Source organism: Mobula birostris, chromosome 8 (genome assembly GCF_030028105.1).
Source record: "Mobula birostris isolate sMobBir1 chromosome 8, sMobBir1.hap1, whole genome shotgun sequence".
Classification (NCBI taxonomy): domain Eukaryota; kingdom Metazoa; phylum Chordata; class Chondrichthyes; order Myliobatiformes; family Myliobatidae; genus Mobula; species Mobula birostris.
In genome coordinates this window covers 103,501,436-103,519,521 of record NC_092377.1, presented here as the reverse complement: position 1 = coordinate 103,519,521, position 18,086 = coordinate 103,501,436, and the positions used below count along the sequence as shown (strand labels likewise).

Sequence of the window (18,086 nt, the reverse complement as noted above, 5' to 3'; positions counted from 1 at the left end):
CCATTCCCACACTATTCTTTACTAGAGAAATGAACTTGGGATGTTTACTGAAAATTAGCAAGTGCTAATAGTAATTAGCACTCACACTCTGGTCGATGCAACCTAAATAAAAATCTAATTATTGGAAATCTTAAAGAGATGATATGAAATATTCTGGAAATCAGCGCAGAGAGAAGGGAAGTTGACATGTTTGGAAGAAAAGCTTTCATTACTTTGGGAAAGCTGAGAAGTAAACAACTTTTCAGATGAAAATGAGGGTAAAGGAAGATCACTTTGAAAAGCACAGATCTGAAAACAAGCACAAAGTGGGACTCTCAGATAACAGGAGCAGTTACTGGCAAATAAAGGTCCTCCTACCAATTGACGGGGTTTTCCTGCTGAGTGAGGTATGCTACTGACGGTGTCTCCGGACCTACAGCCCGGTATCAGGGGTTGGAAACCTCTAGCCCAGCCTCATAGCTCTCAAACCCGCGACACCCGCCCGCTGCCTTTCCATTGGACACCCGATTGTCGGCGACAGCCAATCAGGAGTCTCTTCCCCCGCTCCCTCCATTCGCCCGGTGTGTGACGTCATTTTGGGCGGGGACCAATACGTGTCTAGGTCAGGTGGAGCTAAACTACAAAACGCCTGCCCTCTCATTCCATTGGTCCAACAGCTGTGGGGGTGGGTCCCTCCGCGTGCAGCTGCCGTCGGTCTTTTTAAAACTGGAAATCAGTAACAGCCAACGGTTTCAGGGGATCGGAGCGACGATGGGAGAACAGGGAAGGTAAGGTGAACGTATTTGCAAAGACCGACGTCACGAATGAATTGGACAAGCTCAAGGCCAGCGTTGCCGTGGTCCGGAATCCAGCGAGTTTAAGGAAACCGCGGTATAGCGCTCGCTGGCCTGAGACCACAACACGTGACCCTCAGCTGTCCATCATCTTGAACCCCACCTTCTGTTGGCTACTTGTTCATCGGATTGGATAGATTTGGTGTCACGTGATACCCCGCCTCTCTCCGTTACACCTGCCCGTTGGTATTTACACCTGGTGCTGTATTAATTAATCCGATTCAGGTAAACCTCCAGTGGCTATTTAAATGTCCGGATGGTATCATCCTCCATCACCTACTCACATAGCGTAATCCCAGGTTGAGATAGAGATTTATTTATCAAATATACATGGCCAACACACCTGAGAATGCGCTGAAGGCGACCTGCCTGCGTTTGCCACACATTCCGGCACCAACAAAACATGCCCATAATGTACAGCAGAAACAACAAAACAAAGTACATTTCCATCCTCCACCCACCTAACATACCTCCAACCCTCAGACAGGCTGCCTCTGGACCTCTCCGTTCAGCTCTGCCCCTCTGATTCCTTTGGGCTTTTCCCTTCGGTTTTCAACTTTCAGCTTTCTACCTCTGGAGTCCAGGCACCCACTGTGTAGAAAACAATTGCCCCAGTTCCCTTCGAAACCTCTTGTCAGCTCAGCCTTTGCCCTCTTGTTGTAGGCACCCCCACAGAGAGGGCTGAAAATGACTGTATTCTCAAGCCAGAATTGGCTGCCCACTTGTTCCCTGGTTCAGTGTGAGGCATCTGATTCATAGACAAGTCATGCTGAGGTGGGATGGCATGCTTCACTCCATGAAGAGTCAATTAGCAGATTTGTGTCTTTAATTCATTTTCTGGATAAGGGTGTCAGTGAAAGGCCAACTTGTATTGCCCATACTTAATGGAAGCACTTGATGATCTATTTCCTTGAATCACTACAGTCCTTAGTATAGTGGTTCCAGGGAATTCTCTACCCTCTGATTGAAATATTTCTAATAATTTGATTACGAGAGTGCAGGCAGCTTATTTCACAACTGGTTCTCAATACTGCAGCAAGAGAACAATCAGTGAGGAGGAAATTATAGGATTTAAATTCAGCAACAATCCATAATTTCATGGTTACCATTGCAAATGTTTTATTCCAGGTTTCAAAGTCAAAGAAAATGCTTATAGTACCATGTGTCTGCTGGTGACACACTTTTGTTTATTTTTCTCCCAATTTAGTAGCTTCGTAGATCATGTGAACCTGTATGTGGTTTTTTTCTTTGAGTGGCATCTGCCTCCCTCACCCTTTAAAGCAGTGGGGTTCCAGGCCTCTTGAATGAAAGGTTATTTATTTCCTTGGAAAGGGCTGGAGGTCAGCGATTACTGATGTAAATCTCCTTAGCTATGAGCTAAGAGGACTCTAACTTCCTAACTTTTTAGAATTCTTCTCCATGATTCTGGAATATCATTCTCAGTGGGGATAATCTCCGGATATACTATTTTTGGATTTATTCCCAGATGTGCTTTCACATAACTTTTGCCTTAAACTATACTGCCACCAAACCTTCATCTTTTTGTGACTCATGCACCACTGTACTGTATCAATATAAACACAAATACAGTAGGTTCATTAGCAGATCGGATGATCGTTAACTGTTAGAGAAACTCGGGGTACTCTGAAAGATCAGCTTTACTTTTCACAGTAAAATGCATTGATTGCTTCAAGACCCAGCAGAGTCCAAGGATGTACAGGGGGCAGCTTGCAAGTGTTATCATGTTTCTGGCACCAACATCACATGCCCACAACTTTTTAACCCAGGGGTTCCCAATCTTTTTCATGCCATGGACCAATACCATTAAGCAAGGGGTCAGTGGACCCCAGGTTTGGAACCCCTTTTCTAACTCTAACCTTTGGAATGTGGGAGGAAACTGGAGCAAGTGCCTTTGTGTCCCACTGCCTTGTCTCCATGCTTCCCTCATTTATTGAGCCAGTATGCTCATTGTGAGCACCAGTTTTCCACTGCTGATTAATTTTTCACTGTCAATCAGAATAGCCTTCTCTCACAGGTGTTATATTTGTCTCAAGTCTCAGAATAAGTGGTCAGCCATTCTGGACTGGAATGAGAAGGAACTTTTCCACTTGTAGGGCACAGAATCTTTCGAATCTTGTGCTAGAGGGATATGAAGGCTCAGATGTTTAGCATATTCAGGGAATCACAGGATGTGGGATTAGTGTTATAAACTATCACTGGTTAAAACAAGTTTGCCATGATCTTATGAATGGGATAGTAAGTACAAGGGGTTGAAGGGTCTATTCCCATTTCTTTAATGTTCCTGCTGGTAAACAGTTACAGTCTTAAACAAAAAAATGACCTCCCCTGCCCCCCCAAATCAGCACTGAGAGGAACTGCTGATGTTTTGGATCAAAACCCAGTTCAAGACCTGATGCAGGATTTCCACCTGAAAAGTTGTCAGTTCCTTTCACCTCACAGATGCTGCTCAACCTGCAGATAGTTTGTTGTTTCAGTCTTTCATTTAGATTTGTGCTTTAAATCCACATAGAGTGAACTCCACTCATTCATTCATTCATTCATATTCATTCTCTCTCTCACTCTCTCACTCTCTCACTCTCTCACTCTCTCACTCTCTCACTCTCTCACTCTCTCACTCTCTCACTCTCTCACTCTCTCACTCTCTCACTCTCTCACTCTCTCACTCTCTCACTCTCTCACTCAAGGAGAAAACAGTGTCTTTATATTGATTTGATGCTGAGATACATTCTCGAACGCACTGGGACACATCAGTGATGTAAGCTGAGGTCATCCGGTGTTTCAGGTCATTCAACATCAGAGACTCTCTCTCAGGTGACCCAGCCAGGGTTGATCAGTCCCTGGCTTGTATCACACCTCTTGATCCACAGCCATCTTACCCTTGCTCAGCAGCTGATGGCTCTTTTCTTTGCAGCCCATGTAATGCCAAGGAGAGAGTAGGTTCTACACAGCGAGCAGCCAGCAAAACCTCTACACCTCAGATCTATAGGCTCACATCATGCCCTCCTCTTGTTGTTCAGATTTTTTCATTTACAAGGCAGTCAACTTAACTGTTTCCATTCTATAGGTAATATACTGTGAATTTAAAAGGTACTCTAGGTAGAATATCCCTGTTAATCACTATAGACACTCATATTATTTGTTCTTGTCAGTAGCAAATTTGGCTTGTTACAATGCATGTATAAAATAATCTTTGTATTGTGTTAAATTGAATGCAATTCAGCGTATATTCACACATTTTTCTATAACACTCTCAATTATTAGCCATTTTCAATAACCGAAGTACTTTATGTGAATAATAAATGCATATCAGGGCGTCATGGTCGCACTGCAGTCTGCACAATGCTGTTCCAGCTCGGGGGGTGGGAGTGGGGGGTTGGAGTTCGGGGTTCAATTCCAGTGTCATCTGAAAGGGGTCTGAATGTCTTGCTTGTGGAATGCGTGGATTTCCCCCAGGTGCTCCGGTTTCTTCCCACTTTCCAAAGACATACCAGTGAGTAGGTTAATCGGTGATTGTAAATTGTCCTGTGATTAGGCTGGGGTTAAATGGTGGCTGTCTGGCGGCACAGCTCGAAGAGCCTGTTCCATTACGTATCTCTAAATAAAATTAAACAATAGGCAAGATATAATGCTGGATAATCTAATTACCAACAACTTTCTTTCTGAATAAAGTTCACAAGATCTTAAAGGGAAGGCTACATGACACCGTCCGTCAAGTTACTGACAAGAATGAATTGAAAGAAGATGGCGACGTTTTCAAAGAACCTTTGATAGGGAAATCTCGTCTGGTTAAACAAAAATTAGCTAATACCTATAAAATGATTCCAGATAAGAAATTTGATTTTGCTGCAGTTGCAAGAAGATTAGATGAACTTTTGGAGGTAAAGTAAACCATAGCATAATTTTGAAAAGAGAAAATGTGAGGTTTGTTTTATCTGTGTTACTGTGTTAGAAAGGAAGCTGCTTCTCAGATGCTTGCTCAGCCATTTTACTCCACACCACTTTCTTGTGCTAACCCCATAACCCCATATTCTAGATTTCCCTGATAGCGGAATCAAATTCAGGTTTAATATCACTGTCATATGTCCTGAAAACCTCAAAAGCAAATTCTTCATGCTAGGGATCCTTAGTTTGAAACTGATAAAGTGTGGTAGCACTTCATGGTTTTAATTAGCCATTTGAAATGTTATACATGTGTTTTTGTGTAGCAGTTTAGAGAAATGGCTGAGAGTTATACTGCATAGGTAAATGCTGCTGAGGGTTCTGCCCTAATTCTGCAAAAAGATATCTTGCAATCACACCTCAAATTAACATCTACACCAAGAATAGCACAATTCTGTACAGTTATAGCCCAGAATGAAACTTCAACAAAATTACAGCCATGCATTTTCAAAAACCTCTCTTCCAGTCAGGGAAAACTTGGGTAAGGGTATTGTCCCATAACCACTTTTCATGTGTTTGCATTGATTACATAAATAAAGGATACTGTGAAACTAATGGTGTTCTAGCTATTAAGAACTTACATTGTGTGTTTAGATAATTAAAAGAAACGTTTAATGAATTGAAATAAAGCAGATTTTAATTCTAGGGATTGATGAAAAGGGATATAAATCCCTCGATTAAATTTAATTTGATTAAATATTCTAAAATAAAAGTGCTCCCCAGCATGTGTCATTCCATCCTGAGAGCAGTTAGGAAATGCCGTGAATAGCTTCATGCTAAAACTGGTATTCCTGGATTTAGTTTGCAATAACAATCAATTGCATTTGTTGTTAGTTTATTTGAATTGCTGCAACAATTCAGGGAGCAATAATTACAAACATATTTTCATTGCTTAACCCTCCTAGCAGCGCTCTGAATAACGAGTATTGATAATCCTGAAATCACATTGGTAATCCATCCCTTTTCTGTTCAAACCAGAAACCGATCAATATTGCCTGGTTTGAAATTATTCAAAAGTCACCTTCTCACTTTGAGAATCACACCCATGAATTTTCCCATTTCAAACAGGATCTGCCATGGAATTTGATGTTAGCTTGGGGGCAACAATGGCTGCCCTGTGCTACTGGAAGAGTTAGGATATGATCCTGGAACTTCTGGTTGCATGATGATTACAGGATAGTTAAGGCCAGAAGTCTCCATCTTTTGGGACTCAGCTTCATGCTGGCCTCCTTTTTCAATTTACACATATATGAAAATAGCACAAGAGGAAAATGATTCCAATGCCAGTAATGTGGATGTTACAACTACCAGTGCTGGAGAAAAGAGTGATGAATGCTGACACGAGGAAATCTGGAGTTGCTGGAAATTCTGATATGTCTATCCACGGCCTCCTCTACTGTAAAGATGAAGCCACACTCAGGTTGGAGGAACAACACCTTATATTCCATCTGGGTAGCCTCCAACCTGATGGCATGAACATTGACTTCTGAAACTTCTGCTAATGCCCCACCTCCCCCTCGTATCCCATCCATTATTTATTTATATACACACTTTCTTTTTCTCTCTCTCCTTTTTCTCCCTCTGTCCCTCTCACTATACCCCTTGCCCATCCTCTGGGCTTTTTCCCCCTCCCCCTTTTCTTTCTCCCATAATCCCATCCTGTCCCATGATCCTCTCATATCCCTTTTGCCAATCAACTGTCCAGCTCTTGGCTCCATCCGTCCCCCTCCTGTCGTCTCCTATCATTTTGGATCTCCCCCTCCCCCTCCCACTTTCAAATCTCTTACTAACTCTTCCTTCAGTTAGCCCTGACGAAGGGTCTCGGCCTGAAACGTCGACTGTACCTCTTCCTAGAGATGCTGCCTGGCCTGCTGTGTTCACCAGCAACTTTGATGTGTGTTGATGAATGCTGAGCTCTCTTAGCTCTACAGCAGGCAAAATTGCAGAGCTAATGAAGGAATTTAAACACCACAAGATAATGGGCTTGGGAGCCATTAGGCCCATCAAGTCTGCTCAGACATTTTATCTCCCAATACATTAAAATTTACTTCAATAGGGATTAACAAGCACCAATGGGACGTGGGATTGTGTAGAGACAGAAGGAACAAAATCACATGAATTAATGTTTATGGGGCATCAGTGTGCCAAAATGGAGAAGAATTGAGTAGTCAAGTGACACCCATCTAGGTTTTTAAAAATTATCTGATGACAATGCATTTGAGAAGGGCAGTGGAGGTTTGATTAGTTACAGCCTGTTTAGCCGATGTTATTGGCAACAAGTGCCACACTTCCTTTGCCAAACATTAAAAAATGCACTGTGAGGAAAATGCCTAATTTTTGCTTTGATAGGAAGAAAGTAAAATTGCTCTGAATTTTATTCGTTAAGGAACAAAACATTTTTAGAATGGAGAAAGGCCTTTGAAAATTAATAAAAAGATAGAATGGAGAAAGGCCAATATTCATTTTCATTTCTTTTTCCCCAAAAGGACAAACTAAGAAATAAAGACCTTTATAGTAAACACTTCAAGGCAAAGAATCTTTCCCTTTCTGATGACATAAAATCTAAGGCAAAATAATTGGCACCTGAATGATATAAACTAGTAGCTGAAGTTTTCATGGGAGAATTAAAAAAATTAAGATTTAAGAGTAGGTATTTATTTTAATACTTAAATATGCTTATTTATTTGAATACTTATTTTAAATAGGCTGATCATGTTTGTTTAGTGTGATCTGGATCTGTCACCACATTTTGAAAAGAATGCCTGGATCTGTACCTGAAGAGCTAAGGCTCGGGACTGAGTACTGAAAAGAGATTAGACATAGTTTTCCCCCAAAATCAAGTTGTTATGTTTTGATTTGAGTTGATGATTAGGATGCAGAGCAAATTACTATATTTAAAAATAGCAAAAATGCTTGTATGGGAACTGAAAAAAAATTAGACTGCAGAATTCAAGCAGGTAAATTGGTAAATGAAATTTAATGTTGGGGAGTATGAAATGGTACATTTTGGCAGAAAGCACAAAAACTGTCAGCAGGAGAGAAACCTGGGTGTGTATGTGCTCAGATCCTTCAAGGTGCTAGGGTGCAAAAGTGATGGGTAAACATATGAAATCATGGATTCCTTACAGATGTGTAATTCAGGCCAGAACATTCAGTATTGATCCTTGATGTGATCACAACAGAAGTAACATGAAGGACCAAGGGAACTTGCAGAAAAAAGTTTCTAGAATGGTTCTACGGTTAAGGGATATCAGTTATTAGGACAGACAAGAAAATCTAGAGCCCACAAGGTTAGTGAAGATTGGTAGATATGTGCGAAACTAACCAGGTAAATATGAAGAAGCTGTTCAATTGAGTGGACAGATTAAGTAAATGACGATGGATTTGAAGTTCAAGCAAGAAGTCTGGGGGTGGTGCAAGGATAGAGATTTTATAGAGTGAGAAATTATCTGGCATGAACTACCTGAAAGTGAGATCGATGCAAAATAAATTGTGTAATTAAAAAGGAATCAGATACAAATTTAATACAAAAATTGCTGGGCTGGTTGATGATGGGAGGGAAATTGAACAAGTGAATTGTTCTTCAAAGAACAAGTAGAGTCAATGATCAACGTGTTCTCTTGTGCTCTTTATTCTTTGGTGTTTAATTCAGAATGCAGTATTGCATGTTTGAAATGATTGCATATGCCATTCTAACAGATTTTACTTTAATTCCACAGATTGCCACCAGATTTCTCTGGGATCCAGAATATGATAACTGGTGTGAAAGCCAATTTCAAACAACTTCATCTTTTGTAGTAGGGATAGTGTATGCTGTATATTTTGAATAGCATTACTATAATGTTTACCATTTACTTCATAATTTAGAGAGCGTTTTAAAAAGCATATTGTAGTTTGTTGAAGAAATTAAACCCAGAATTCACAAAGTACGCAAGCGTGGAGTATAAGATTGTTTCACTTAATCCAAAATTTTATCTGCACTTTCAGTTTTAATAAGTATCAAGTACGGGGATAAGGCAGGAACTAGATACTGATAGTGGATGATCAGCCATGATCACAGTGAATGGTGGTGCTGGCTCGAAGGGCCAAATGGCCTACTCCTGCACCTATTGTCTATTGTCTAAGTACATGCTTTGTGTGCAAATAAATTTACATAATTTTAAATTATCATTAGTTAGCAATAATATCACAAATCAATGTGAAGTAAATAGTTTTTCCTAATTCAAGAAGCCTGCCCTGACATTTCATATGTTTATAACTTCTTTTCAAAGTTCAAAGTAAAATTTATTATCAGAGAACATACATGTCACCACATACAATCCTGAGATTCTTTTTCTGTGGGCATATTTAGCAAATATATAGAACAGTAACTGTAAACATCAGGAACTATAAACTTTAAGCAAACTGCACAAATGTCGATATAAATGAACTGCAATAGTTAAGAGTTTGAAACAATATAACAGAGTCCTTAAATGAATGTACCTATTGCCTTTTGTTGAAGAGCTGATGGTTGAGGGGTGGTAACTTCATGAGCCTGGTGATGCAAGTCCTGAGGCTCCTGAACCTTCTACGTGATGGCAACAGGAGGAAAAGAATATTGCCTGGGTGGTGAGGATCTTTGATGATGGATGCTGCTTTTCTGTGGCAACATTTCATGTAGATGTGCTCAATGGTTGGGAGAGTTTTACCAATGATTCACTGCACCAAATCCACTATCTTTTGTAGGATTTTCTGCTCAGAGGCATCGATGTTCCCATATCAGCCTGTAATGCAGCCAGTCAGTGCACTTTCCACTGCACATCTATAGAAGTTTGCCAAGGTTTACAATGACATGCCGAACCTCCACAGACTCCTGAGGAAGTAGAGGCGCTGTGGTGCTTTCTTTGCAATCATATTTAATAATGGGTCCAGTACAAGTCCTCTGAGGTAGTGACACCCAGGGATTTAAAGCTACTGACCCTCTCCACCTCTTTTCCTCCGATGATTACTGGCTCATGGACCTCTGGTTTCCCGCTCCTGAAGTCTACAATCAGTACCTTGCTCTTATTGACACTGAGTGAGAGGTCATTGTTATTACACCACTGAGCTATATTTTCAATCTCCCTCCTGTACGCTGATTCATCGCCCCCTTTGATACAGTGGTGTCAAAAACAAAGTTGTATTGTTGTTGGAGCTCTATGTAGCTACATAGTTGTAGGTGTAAAGCAAGTAGAGCAGGGGGCTGTACACATCCCTGTGATGCTCCTGTGATCGTAGGAGATTGTAGAGGAGATGTTTTTGCCAATCTGAACTGACTGGGGTCTACAAGTGAGGAAATCCAGGATCGAATTGTACAAGGAGGTACTGAGGCCCAGGTCTCAGAGGTTATTGATTAGATTTGAGAGGATCATGGTACTATAATTGATGAAGAGCATCCTGATGTATGCATCTTTGCTGTACAGATGTTCCAGAGTGGTGTGAAGAGCCAGTGAGATAGTATCTGCTGTAGACCTGTTTCTTCGGTAGGAGAATTGGAGTGGATCTAAGTCACCGTTCAGACAGGAGCTTCAACACCTGCCTGTCAAGACACTGAATCACTGTGGATGTAAGTGTCACTGGGCGATAGTCATTGAGGCAGGTTACTACGCTCTTGGGCACTGGTACGATTGAAGCCTGCCTGAAGGAGGTGGGTACCACACATTGCCAGAGCAAGTTGGTCAGTACAGGTCTTCAGTACTCAGCCAGGTACTCTCTTCTGTGCTAGTTCTCCATAATCCTCAACTCCTACGTCTATTTCAAATACTTATCTATTTCCATTTTAAATAACATAATAATCTGGTCTTCCCCAACTCAGGGCAGGGAATTCCCGAAATTCACTGCCCTCTGAGAGAAGGAACTTTTTCACAACAGTTTTAAATCACAATCCCCTTATTTTGGAACACCTTCCTCATGTTCACAATTCTCCTACTAGTGAAATTAAGTCAATATTTATTCTCACAAGACTCTTGGGATCATGCAAGTTCAAATAAGAGCACCTCTCCTTTTTCTAAGCTCCAAAAAATTACTGTCTGCCCATGCCACACTGTGATTTTTAAAAATGTCTAGCCTCTCTTGACAGAACAATCCTTTCATTCAAGGAGCTAATCTGGAATGCTTCTAATGCTACTGGATGCTCCTTCATGAGTAGAAGCGAACTGTTCACAGATATGGCCTCACCAACACTCTGTTCTGTACAACTGTAACAAAACCTCCCTGTTCTTAAACTCCATATCCTTTGCAATAAAGATAAAAATTCTGCTTAGATTATTGGACTCGCCGGCAAACATTTTGTGAATTAGATCATGAGATATCAGAGCAGAATTAGGCCATTCAAGGCATTGAGTTTGCTCTGCCATTCTATCATGGCTGATTTATTGTTCCTCTCAATGCCATTTTTCTTGCCTTCTCCCTGTAACTTTTGATATCTTTAATAATCAAGAGCCTATCAAACTCCACTTTAAATATAGCCAATAACCTGGCTGCCATGGCTGTCTGTGGCAATGAATTCTGGCTCTGGCTAAAGCAATTCCTCCACATCTCTTCTAACCTTCTAGTCTGAGGCTTTTCCCTCTGGTCTTAAACTCCCCCAGTACAGGAAACATACTCTCCACGTCCACTCTATCTAGTCTTTTCAATATTGCATGGGTTTCAATGTGATTTCCGCCCCCCCACCATTCTTCTAAACTCCAGCATGTACAGGCTAAGAGCCATCAAATGCTCCTCACATGTTAACCCTTACATTCCCAGAATTATTCTCATGAACCTCCTCTGGACCCTAAATTTACTACCTTTACCAGCTCTCATATTTCAACTCTCTGTTACATCCAGAAACAATTTGAACAAATTTGTCAAATGTGATTTCCCTTTCATAAACCAGGTTGACTATGTTTCATTTCATTCAGCTTTCATAAGATTAGTTATATCCTCTTGATTATTGACTCGAGCATCTTGCCAACGATATATGTTAAGCTAACTGACCTGGAGATCCCTGCCTTCCATCTTCACCTTTTAAAGAAGAGAATCACATTGGCTGTTTTCCAGTAGGTACTTAGTTCTGTTTCCAATGGTCTAGCTTGTTTTAAAAACCATACAGTGCAAGAAAATCAGATTCTGGTTTATTTTCAGTTATGCATATTGTGAAATGTCTTGTTCTGCAGCAGCTGCACAATGTACGACACAAAAAATTATTGCAAGTTACAAAAACACTCTGAAACATTCTGGTTGTGTGGCCTGCGTAAGTCTAGGGAAGATGATCTCTGGCCCCACCAAACATGTGAAATTGAGATGCGAGCCCTTCCCGAAACCCCATTTGTGTGGATGCTGCATGATTTGCTACCCTGTTGCAAATGAGTACCACGAGATAACAGACAGTACACTGCATACAATTGAATTATTTAGCTTTATAATTCTTAATTTGACTAAAGTTAGTAAAGAGAAAGTAAAAACAAAAAGAAGGAAAGGGCCCATTTTAATGAAACAGGCTAATGTGCACAAGTTGGAGCTCAGTTTCCCCTTCACCAATCCTCCTTTGAGCTCCCCGGGCTTCGCCGGATTATGGCCCTACTCCTGGTCGAGTCCTGCGACCTCTTCTCTCCGGCGTCTTCTCCCTTCATTTCCCGCCAAACAAAAGACCGAGCTCACCCCACTGTCAGGCACACAACATGAAAACACACTCCCTTCATTGGACGACTCACATTCCAAAGCACCTATTATCTCTAACCATAACCCAAACACTGCTTCGTCAGAAAGACAATTACATTAGCAGTGACACGAGGAGTTCTGCAGATGCTGGAAATTCAAGCAACACACATCAAAGTTGCTGGTGAATGCAGCAGGCCAGACAGCATCTCTAGGAAGAGGTACAGTCGACGTTTCAGGCCGAGACCCTTCGTCAGGACTAACTGAAAGAAGAGCTAGTAAGAGATTTGAGAGGGGGAGGGGGAGATCCAAAATGATAGGACCCCTCCTGTCTTCTCCTATCATTTTGGATCGACACCCCTGCAGCCGCTTTCAGTCCTGCACATTGGAGCCTCCATATTATCTGGCCCATTGCATCTGCAATGTCTATTGACTTGTTTAAGGGACATGCCAATTAGAATCAAACCCATATCATTTTCCGTTATCCTGCAGTTTTCCTTAATGTGTTTATCCAATCTCTATTGATACTGTTTCAGCAAATTTTCTAATTGTGTGTTAATTAATAGCCAGCAGTGACGCTTGGAATTTTTGCTTCCAACTACTTTAAGTATCTGCTCTGACTATTGACACTCTCCCATTGGTAAAAGTTTCTTTTTCCGTTCTGAAGTATGATCAATAAATCAGTGGATGAAGCAGAATTATTAATGGAATGGAATAGACTTTATCTAGAGATCTCCAAATCTTCCAGTGTAATTTTGGCAGGAAATTTTCAAATGATGTTTCTGTCATCCAGAGGTTTTATGTTCCTCACAGGGACTTCAGTCACTTCAGCAGCAAAGCTTGCTGAGCAGGTTGTGGGAGGAGGTCAGCATCTGTGGAGTCTGTACAAATGCTTTTTATAGTGATAATCAATTGGTATATTTTCAACTTTATTTTTCATCAATCTCTAAATACTGCAAATTTTCATTCCAACAGTGACTGTTTTGCTAGCCTAATATTCCAAATTTGTATGCTAGTAATCTAAAATATTTGAAATAATATCCACAAAACAACAGTTCTCTACCAACATGTCCCTGTGGTGCAAAATCACTGTCCAACAATAAAAAAAAATCCCTCCAGACTGCAAAATGTGAGCCATCCCTCAGCAAAGACAGACATTAATAATGAAATTCATTGTCACATTCAACGTGGTGCATAACTGCTGGCTGTTTGAGGAAAGGGCCGCTGGAAGATCTTGTTCCCAAGCAAAGCTCAAAACTTGATGGCTATTGGGAAGTACAGATCTCTATCCTCCTACATACTTTTGAGATTTGGACTAGATAAAAGTATTAACCTTAAAATACCAAGAATTTTCTCTCTGTAAAAGCCTCCAATCCACAGAAGGGACTGATGTTAGCATCCTTTCCCAGACTCACATCCTCAACATTGAGGCCCTAGTTCCACTCAGCTGGCCAGGCCACATTATTCACATACTCTGTCATATTGGATGCTTGATTCCAAGGTCTGATACAGGAAGAGATTACCAGGCAGACAGAGAATTGTGGACACAGCTCAGTTCATCAGAGAAACCGGTCTCACCACTCGGGACTCTGTCTACAATTGCCACTGCCTAACATAGTGAAAAAGCTCTCCCACCCTGGACATTCTCTCTTATCAAGAAGAAGACAAAAGGCACGTGCCACCAGGCTCAAAAATGGCTTCAATTGACTATTGAATGGAAACCACAATAATAAACTTTTGACCACAGTCTCCCTCCATATGGCTGTTGCAGCTTATTGTCTACCTGCACTGCATTTTCTCAGTAATGGGAACTGTAACAGGATATTTTGAATTTGCTAATGCTCAATTGGTTTATTATTGCCATTTGTACCCGGGTAAAGTGAAAAAACTTTTACACAGGAAATTCAGCGGATGCTGGAAATCCAAAGTGACACACACAAAATGCTGGTGGATCTCAGCATGTCGGTCAGGCAGCATCTGTGGAGGGGAATAAACAGACGATGTTTTGCACCCAGGCCCTCCATTATACAGACATTTCATCACATCAGCACATGATGCTAATTCAAAGGAAAAGCTCCAACAGAATGCAGAACTGCTTTTCCCACGTACTATCTGGATGTATGTAGTTTTGAAATGACTTGTATGGAGGACATGTAAAAGAAAGTTTTTCACTAGCTAGGTGTATGTGTTCTGACCAACAGTCATGAATCAGGCTGCCACGAAGGAATCCAACAAAAGCTACTTACATCTTTAATCGCGAAATGCCTTTAGGTGCTTCATAGCAAGATTATAAAAATGTCATTTGTACCAATGTGTTAAGGCAGATGGCCAAATGCTTGTTTCTAAAGCATCACCTTACAGTGTGTAATTGCAGCAGATTGCTTTCCGGATGATGTACATTTCATTGCCTCAGTAAAGCACCCAACATAATCAAAGATCCAACCTAACCAGGCCGTTCTCTCTTCCCCCCTCTCTCATCGGGCAGAAGATACAAACATCTGAAGTATGTTCCACTGGGCTCAAGAACAACTTCTATCCCACTGTCAGGCTCTTGAATGGAGTACTTACACTCTCCGATAGACTCTTGGCCTCATAATCTACCTCTTTATGATCTTACAGTTTATCGTTTACTTGCTCTGCACTGTTTCAGTAGCTTTTACCATTTTACTTTAGTCTCGCTCAATGCGCTGTGTAAGGATTTGATGATCACTCTACCTTGGTACATGTGAATAATAAACCAATGCTAATAATGAACAGACTGGAATTGGAAGGCTAAAGCAATCTCGATATTTTACTTAATGCTAACAACTTCACCCTTATAAATACATCTTCGTGAAGATATTTTGCATTTGGTCTGATCCCCTTCTTCACTCCAAGCCCAAGATTATTCCGCAGACAATGATCTGTTTTGGACCCGAGGGATGGAAACACATCAAGTAACAGCGTCTGGTGGGCCGACCATGGCGCTGGCCGAGATTTTCGGCTTCGGCGTCTAAGGGAACGCTTATGGTCGGCCCACTAGCCAGGAAAAACGCTTCAGTTAAAATGGCTACTGTGGTATCATCGAGCCGCCTGTGCGATAGCAACCCGGCAACTCCGGGAGCGCGGTCCAGCAGGGTGAGTGTCCAGGAAAAGGGAGCCGGGTTCCCTTTGCTTTCCCCATCCTTCGGTGCGGATTCCTGGCGGCCGTGGCTTTAACCTCGGGTTGCTAGGCGCCTGCCCACCCGCTCTCTCCCGAGCGAAGGGGTGGATTGATTTTGAGTTTACGGCTCAACGAATCCGCCTGCAAGTGACGCGAGCGGCATAATTCCAAAGAGTTTCTGACAGTCCAGTGAAACGTGAAAGGTCTCTGGCCTGAAACTTTATCATATCTCCCACCAAATGATTTGCAACGGGCTCCTGACATTCTCTGTATTTCCAGTTTCTATAATTTTTGTTTCGTAAAAAAGAAAGAGGAGGATTCCAGTCACCAGATCAACCACGTCTATGTATTAACACCTCCTGAATAGGACCTGCGTTTATATACTGTAGTGCCATCAGGATTAACTAAAGCACTTTATAGCCAGTTAAGTACTTTGAGTCTTATCACTCTTGGCATTGTGATAGCTTTGTTGGGCAGAGCAAGCTCCCACAAACGGCAGTGTAACAACGTTTTGGAAATGTTGAAAAGGAATAAGTATTGGCGAAGACAATGAAACCAGTAATTGGGAGATAATGGTACAATGGTTATGGGTTGTAACAAAGACAGAAATACTGGAGACACGCCGCAAGTCCAGAGACATCTGTGGGGAGAGAAATAGTTTATGAAACCTTCATCAGAACTGGGAAAGAGAGTAAACAAGTTAGTTTGAGGTAGCAGAGAAGGTGGGAAGGGATGGGTAGATCACAAGAAATAACTTTGATAGGGTAAGACTATCTGACACAATTTATTTTTTAAGAAATGTTTATCAGTGATTTGGACTGTATTATAGACTCTTGACTGATTTGAGGAAGCGGGGGGGGGGGGGTGCGGATTTCAGAGGAACGTATTTTACACAGAGAGGGTTGGGTGTGTGGAATGCCCTGCCAGGGGTGGTGTTAGAGGCAGATACATTTGGGACATTTAAGAAGCTCTCAGAGAAGCAAGTGGATGATAGAAAAATGGAGGGCTATGTAGGAGGGAAAGGTTAGATTGATCTTAGAGTGGGTTAAAAGGTCAACACAACATGGTGGGCCGAAGAGTATGTAATGTAAGAAGTTAAAACCAGTTAAAAACCAAAAATTTGAGAGTGAGCAAAGAAAACTGAGGGCTGCAATACATTGTCAACTAGCTGGCTAGGCAGGAAAATGCCAAATGGTAGGCAATTCCCTTCCCTGCACCCAGTGATGCACTTGGAGGGAGAAAACAAATTATGAAGATGCATGATAAATAAGAGGAAACTACCAAGTGTTGAGAACAGAGGAACGTTGGTACTCGTACTCATAGGACAGGTAGATAATAACGCAATTCAGAGCATACAACTACTTTATTTACCAAACCTTAGAATATAAGTAGGGAAGCCAAGTTAAAGCACTCCAGTCATAATAGTGCCTCTTCCGTTTTTACTGGAAGTGAGTGAAAAGCTGGGAGGTGATCAGTGGAAGAAGTAAAGTAAGAGTCTTTACCTCTTCCACCTCTCCCCTCCCAGGCTGTCCTTGATCTTCTTCACCCCCCCTCCCCCAGGCTGGGCTTACCTGTCAGCTTGTGCTCCTTCCCTCCACCCCCCCCCCCCCACCCCGACCTCCTTATTCTGGCTTCTCCCCTTTCCTTTCCAGTCCTGGTGAAGGGTCTCAGCACAAAATGTCAGCAGTTAATCCCTTCCCAGAGATGCTGCCTGACCTGCTGAGTTCCGCCGGCATCTTGTGTGTGTTATTGTTGACACTGTTCCTTGACTTGTCTTCCTCAGTTTTCTCATTAGAATCAGAACAATTCTTTCCCTCAATTGTCCGTTTCCTTCCAAAGTGCTACCCGATGCTGAGTTCAACTGGCATCTTGCTTCTCACTCCAGCTTTCAGCTTCTACCATTTCTTGTGTGTTTAATTCCTTTTCTTCCCACTTATGCTTCATGTCACTGACCTCTTTCGTGTCTTCCAGTAGCGCAACATCCTGTAAGACAGCAGTTGCTGGAATCTGGAGCGAGAAACTTTATGCTGGAGGAAATCAGTGGGCCAGGCAGCATTTGTGCGAGGAAGGAAATTGCTGCTGTGTCGCGTTAAAACTTTTCATCAAGTCCTACAGAATTTGGCAGTTAGGGGGTGGGGATCTCTTCGAGATTAGCTTTATTTGTCACATGTACATTGAAACTTGCAGTGAAATGCGTTGTTTGCATCAAATCAAATCAGCAAACGTTGTGCTGGGGACAACTTTGACGCAATTCTGGCGCCAACATAGCATGCCCACAACTCTCTAACCCTAATCAGTACATCTTAGGGACTGTGAGGAAACCAGAGCACCAGGGAGAAACCTCATGGTCACTGTGCTAACCATTACACAATGGTAACCATTACAATGCTAACCACTACACAATAACTAGTGAATGAAGTTTGCAGCATATTTACTGGAGAAATCGCCTGCTGGTCCAGAACTGGAGAGGCCCAGAAAGGTGGCGTTGAGATAGA

At 41.8% G+C, this 18,086-nt stretch overlaps 1 protein-coding gene and 1 long non-coding RNA gene across 4 annotated transcripts in view; both read left to right on the top strand.

The window, feature by feature from the left end:
* Positions 1–639: 639 nt before the first annotated feature.
* On the top strand, positions 640–8,732 carry LOC140202269 (uncharacterized). The gene is made up of 3 exons (XR_011887056.1): positions 640–767; positions 4,524–4,732; positions 8,513–8,732. It is a non-coding gene; the product is annotated as an uncharacterized lncRNA (long non-coding RNA).
* Positions 8,733–15,482: 6,750 nt separating this feature from the next.
* The window catches only part of phf10 (PHD finger protein 10), a 191,813-nt gene continuing 189,209 nt past the window's right edge, over positions 15,483–18,086 (top strand). For all 3 annotated transcript variants that reach the window (XM_072265830.1, XM_072265829.1, XM_072265831.1), the window contains exon 1: positions 15,483–15,566. In XM_072265830.1, coding sequence (XP_072121931.1) covers positions 15,495–15,566 — 72 coding nt within the window. In that variant the 5' untranslated portion in view covers positions 15,483–15,494. The remainder of the gene's footprint in view (positions 15,567–18,086) is intronic.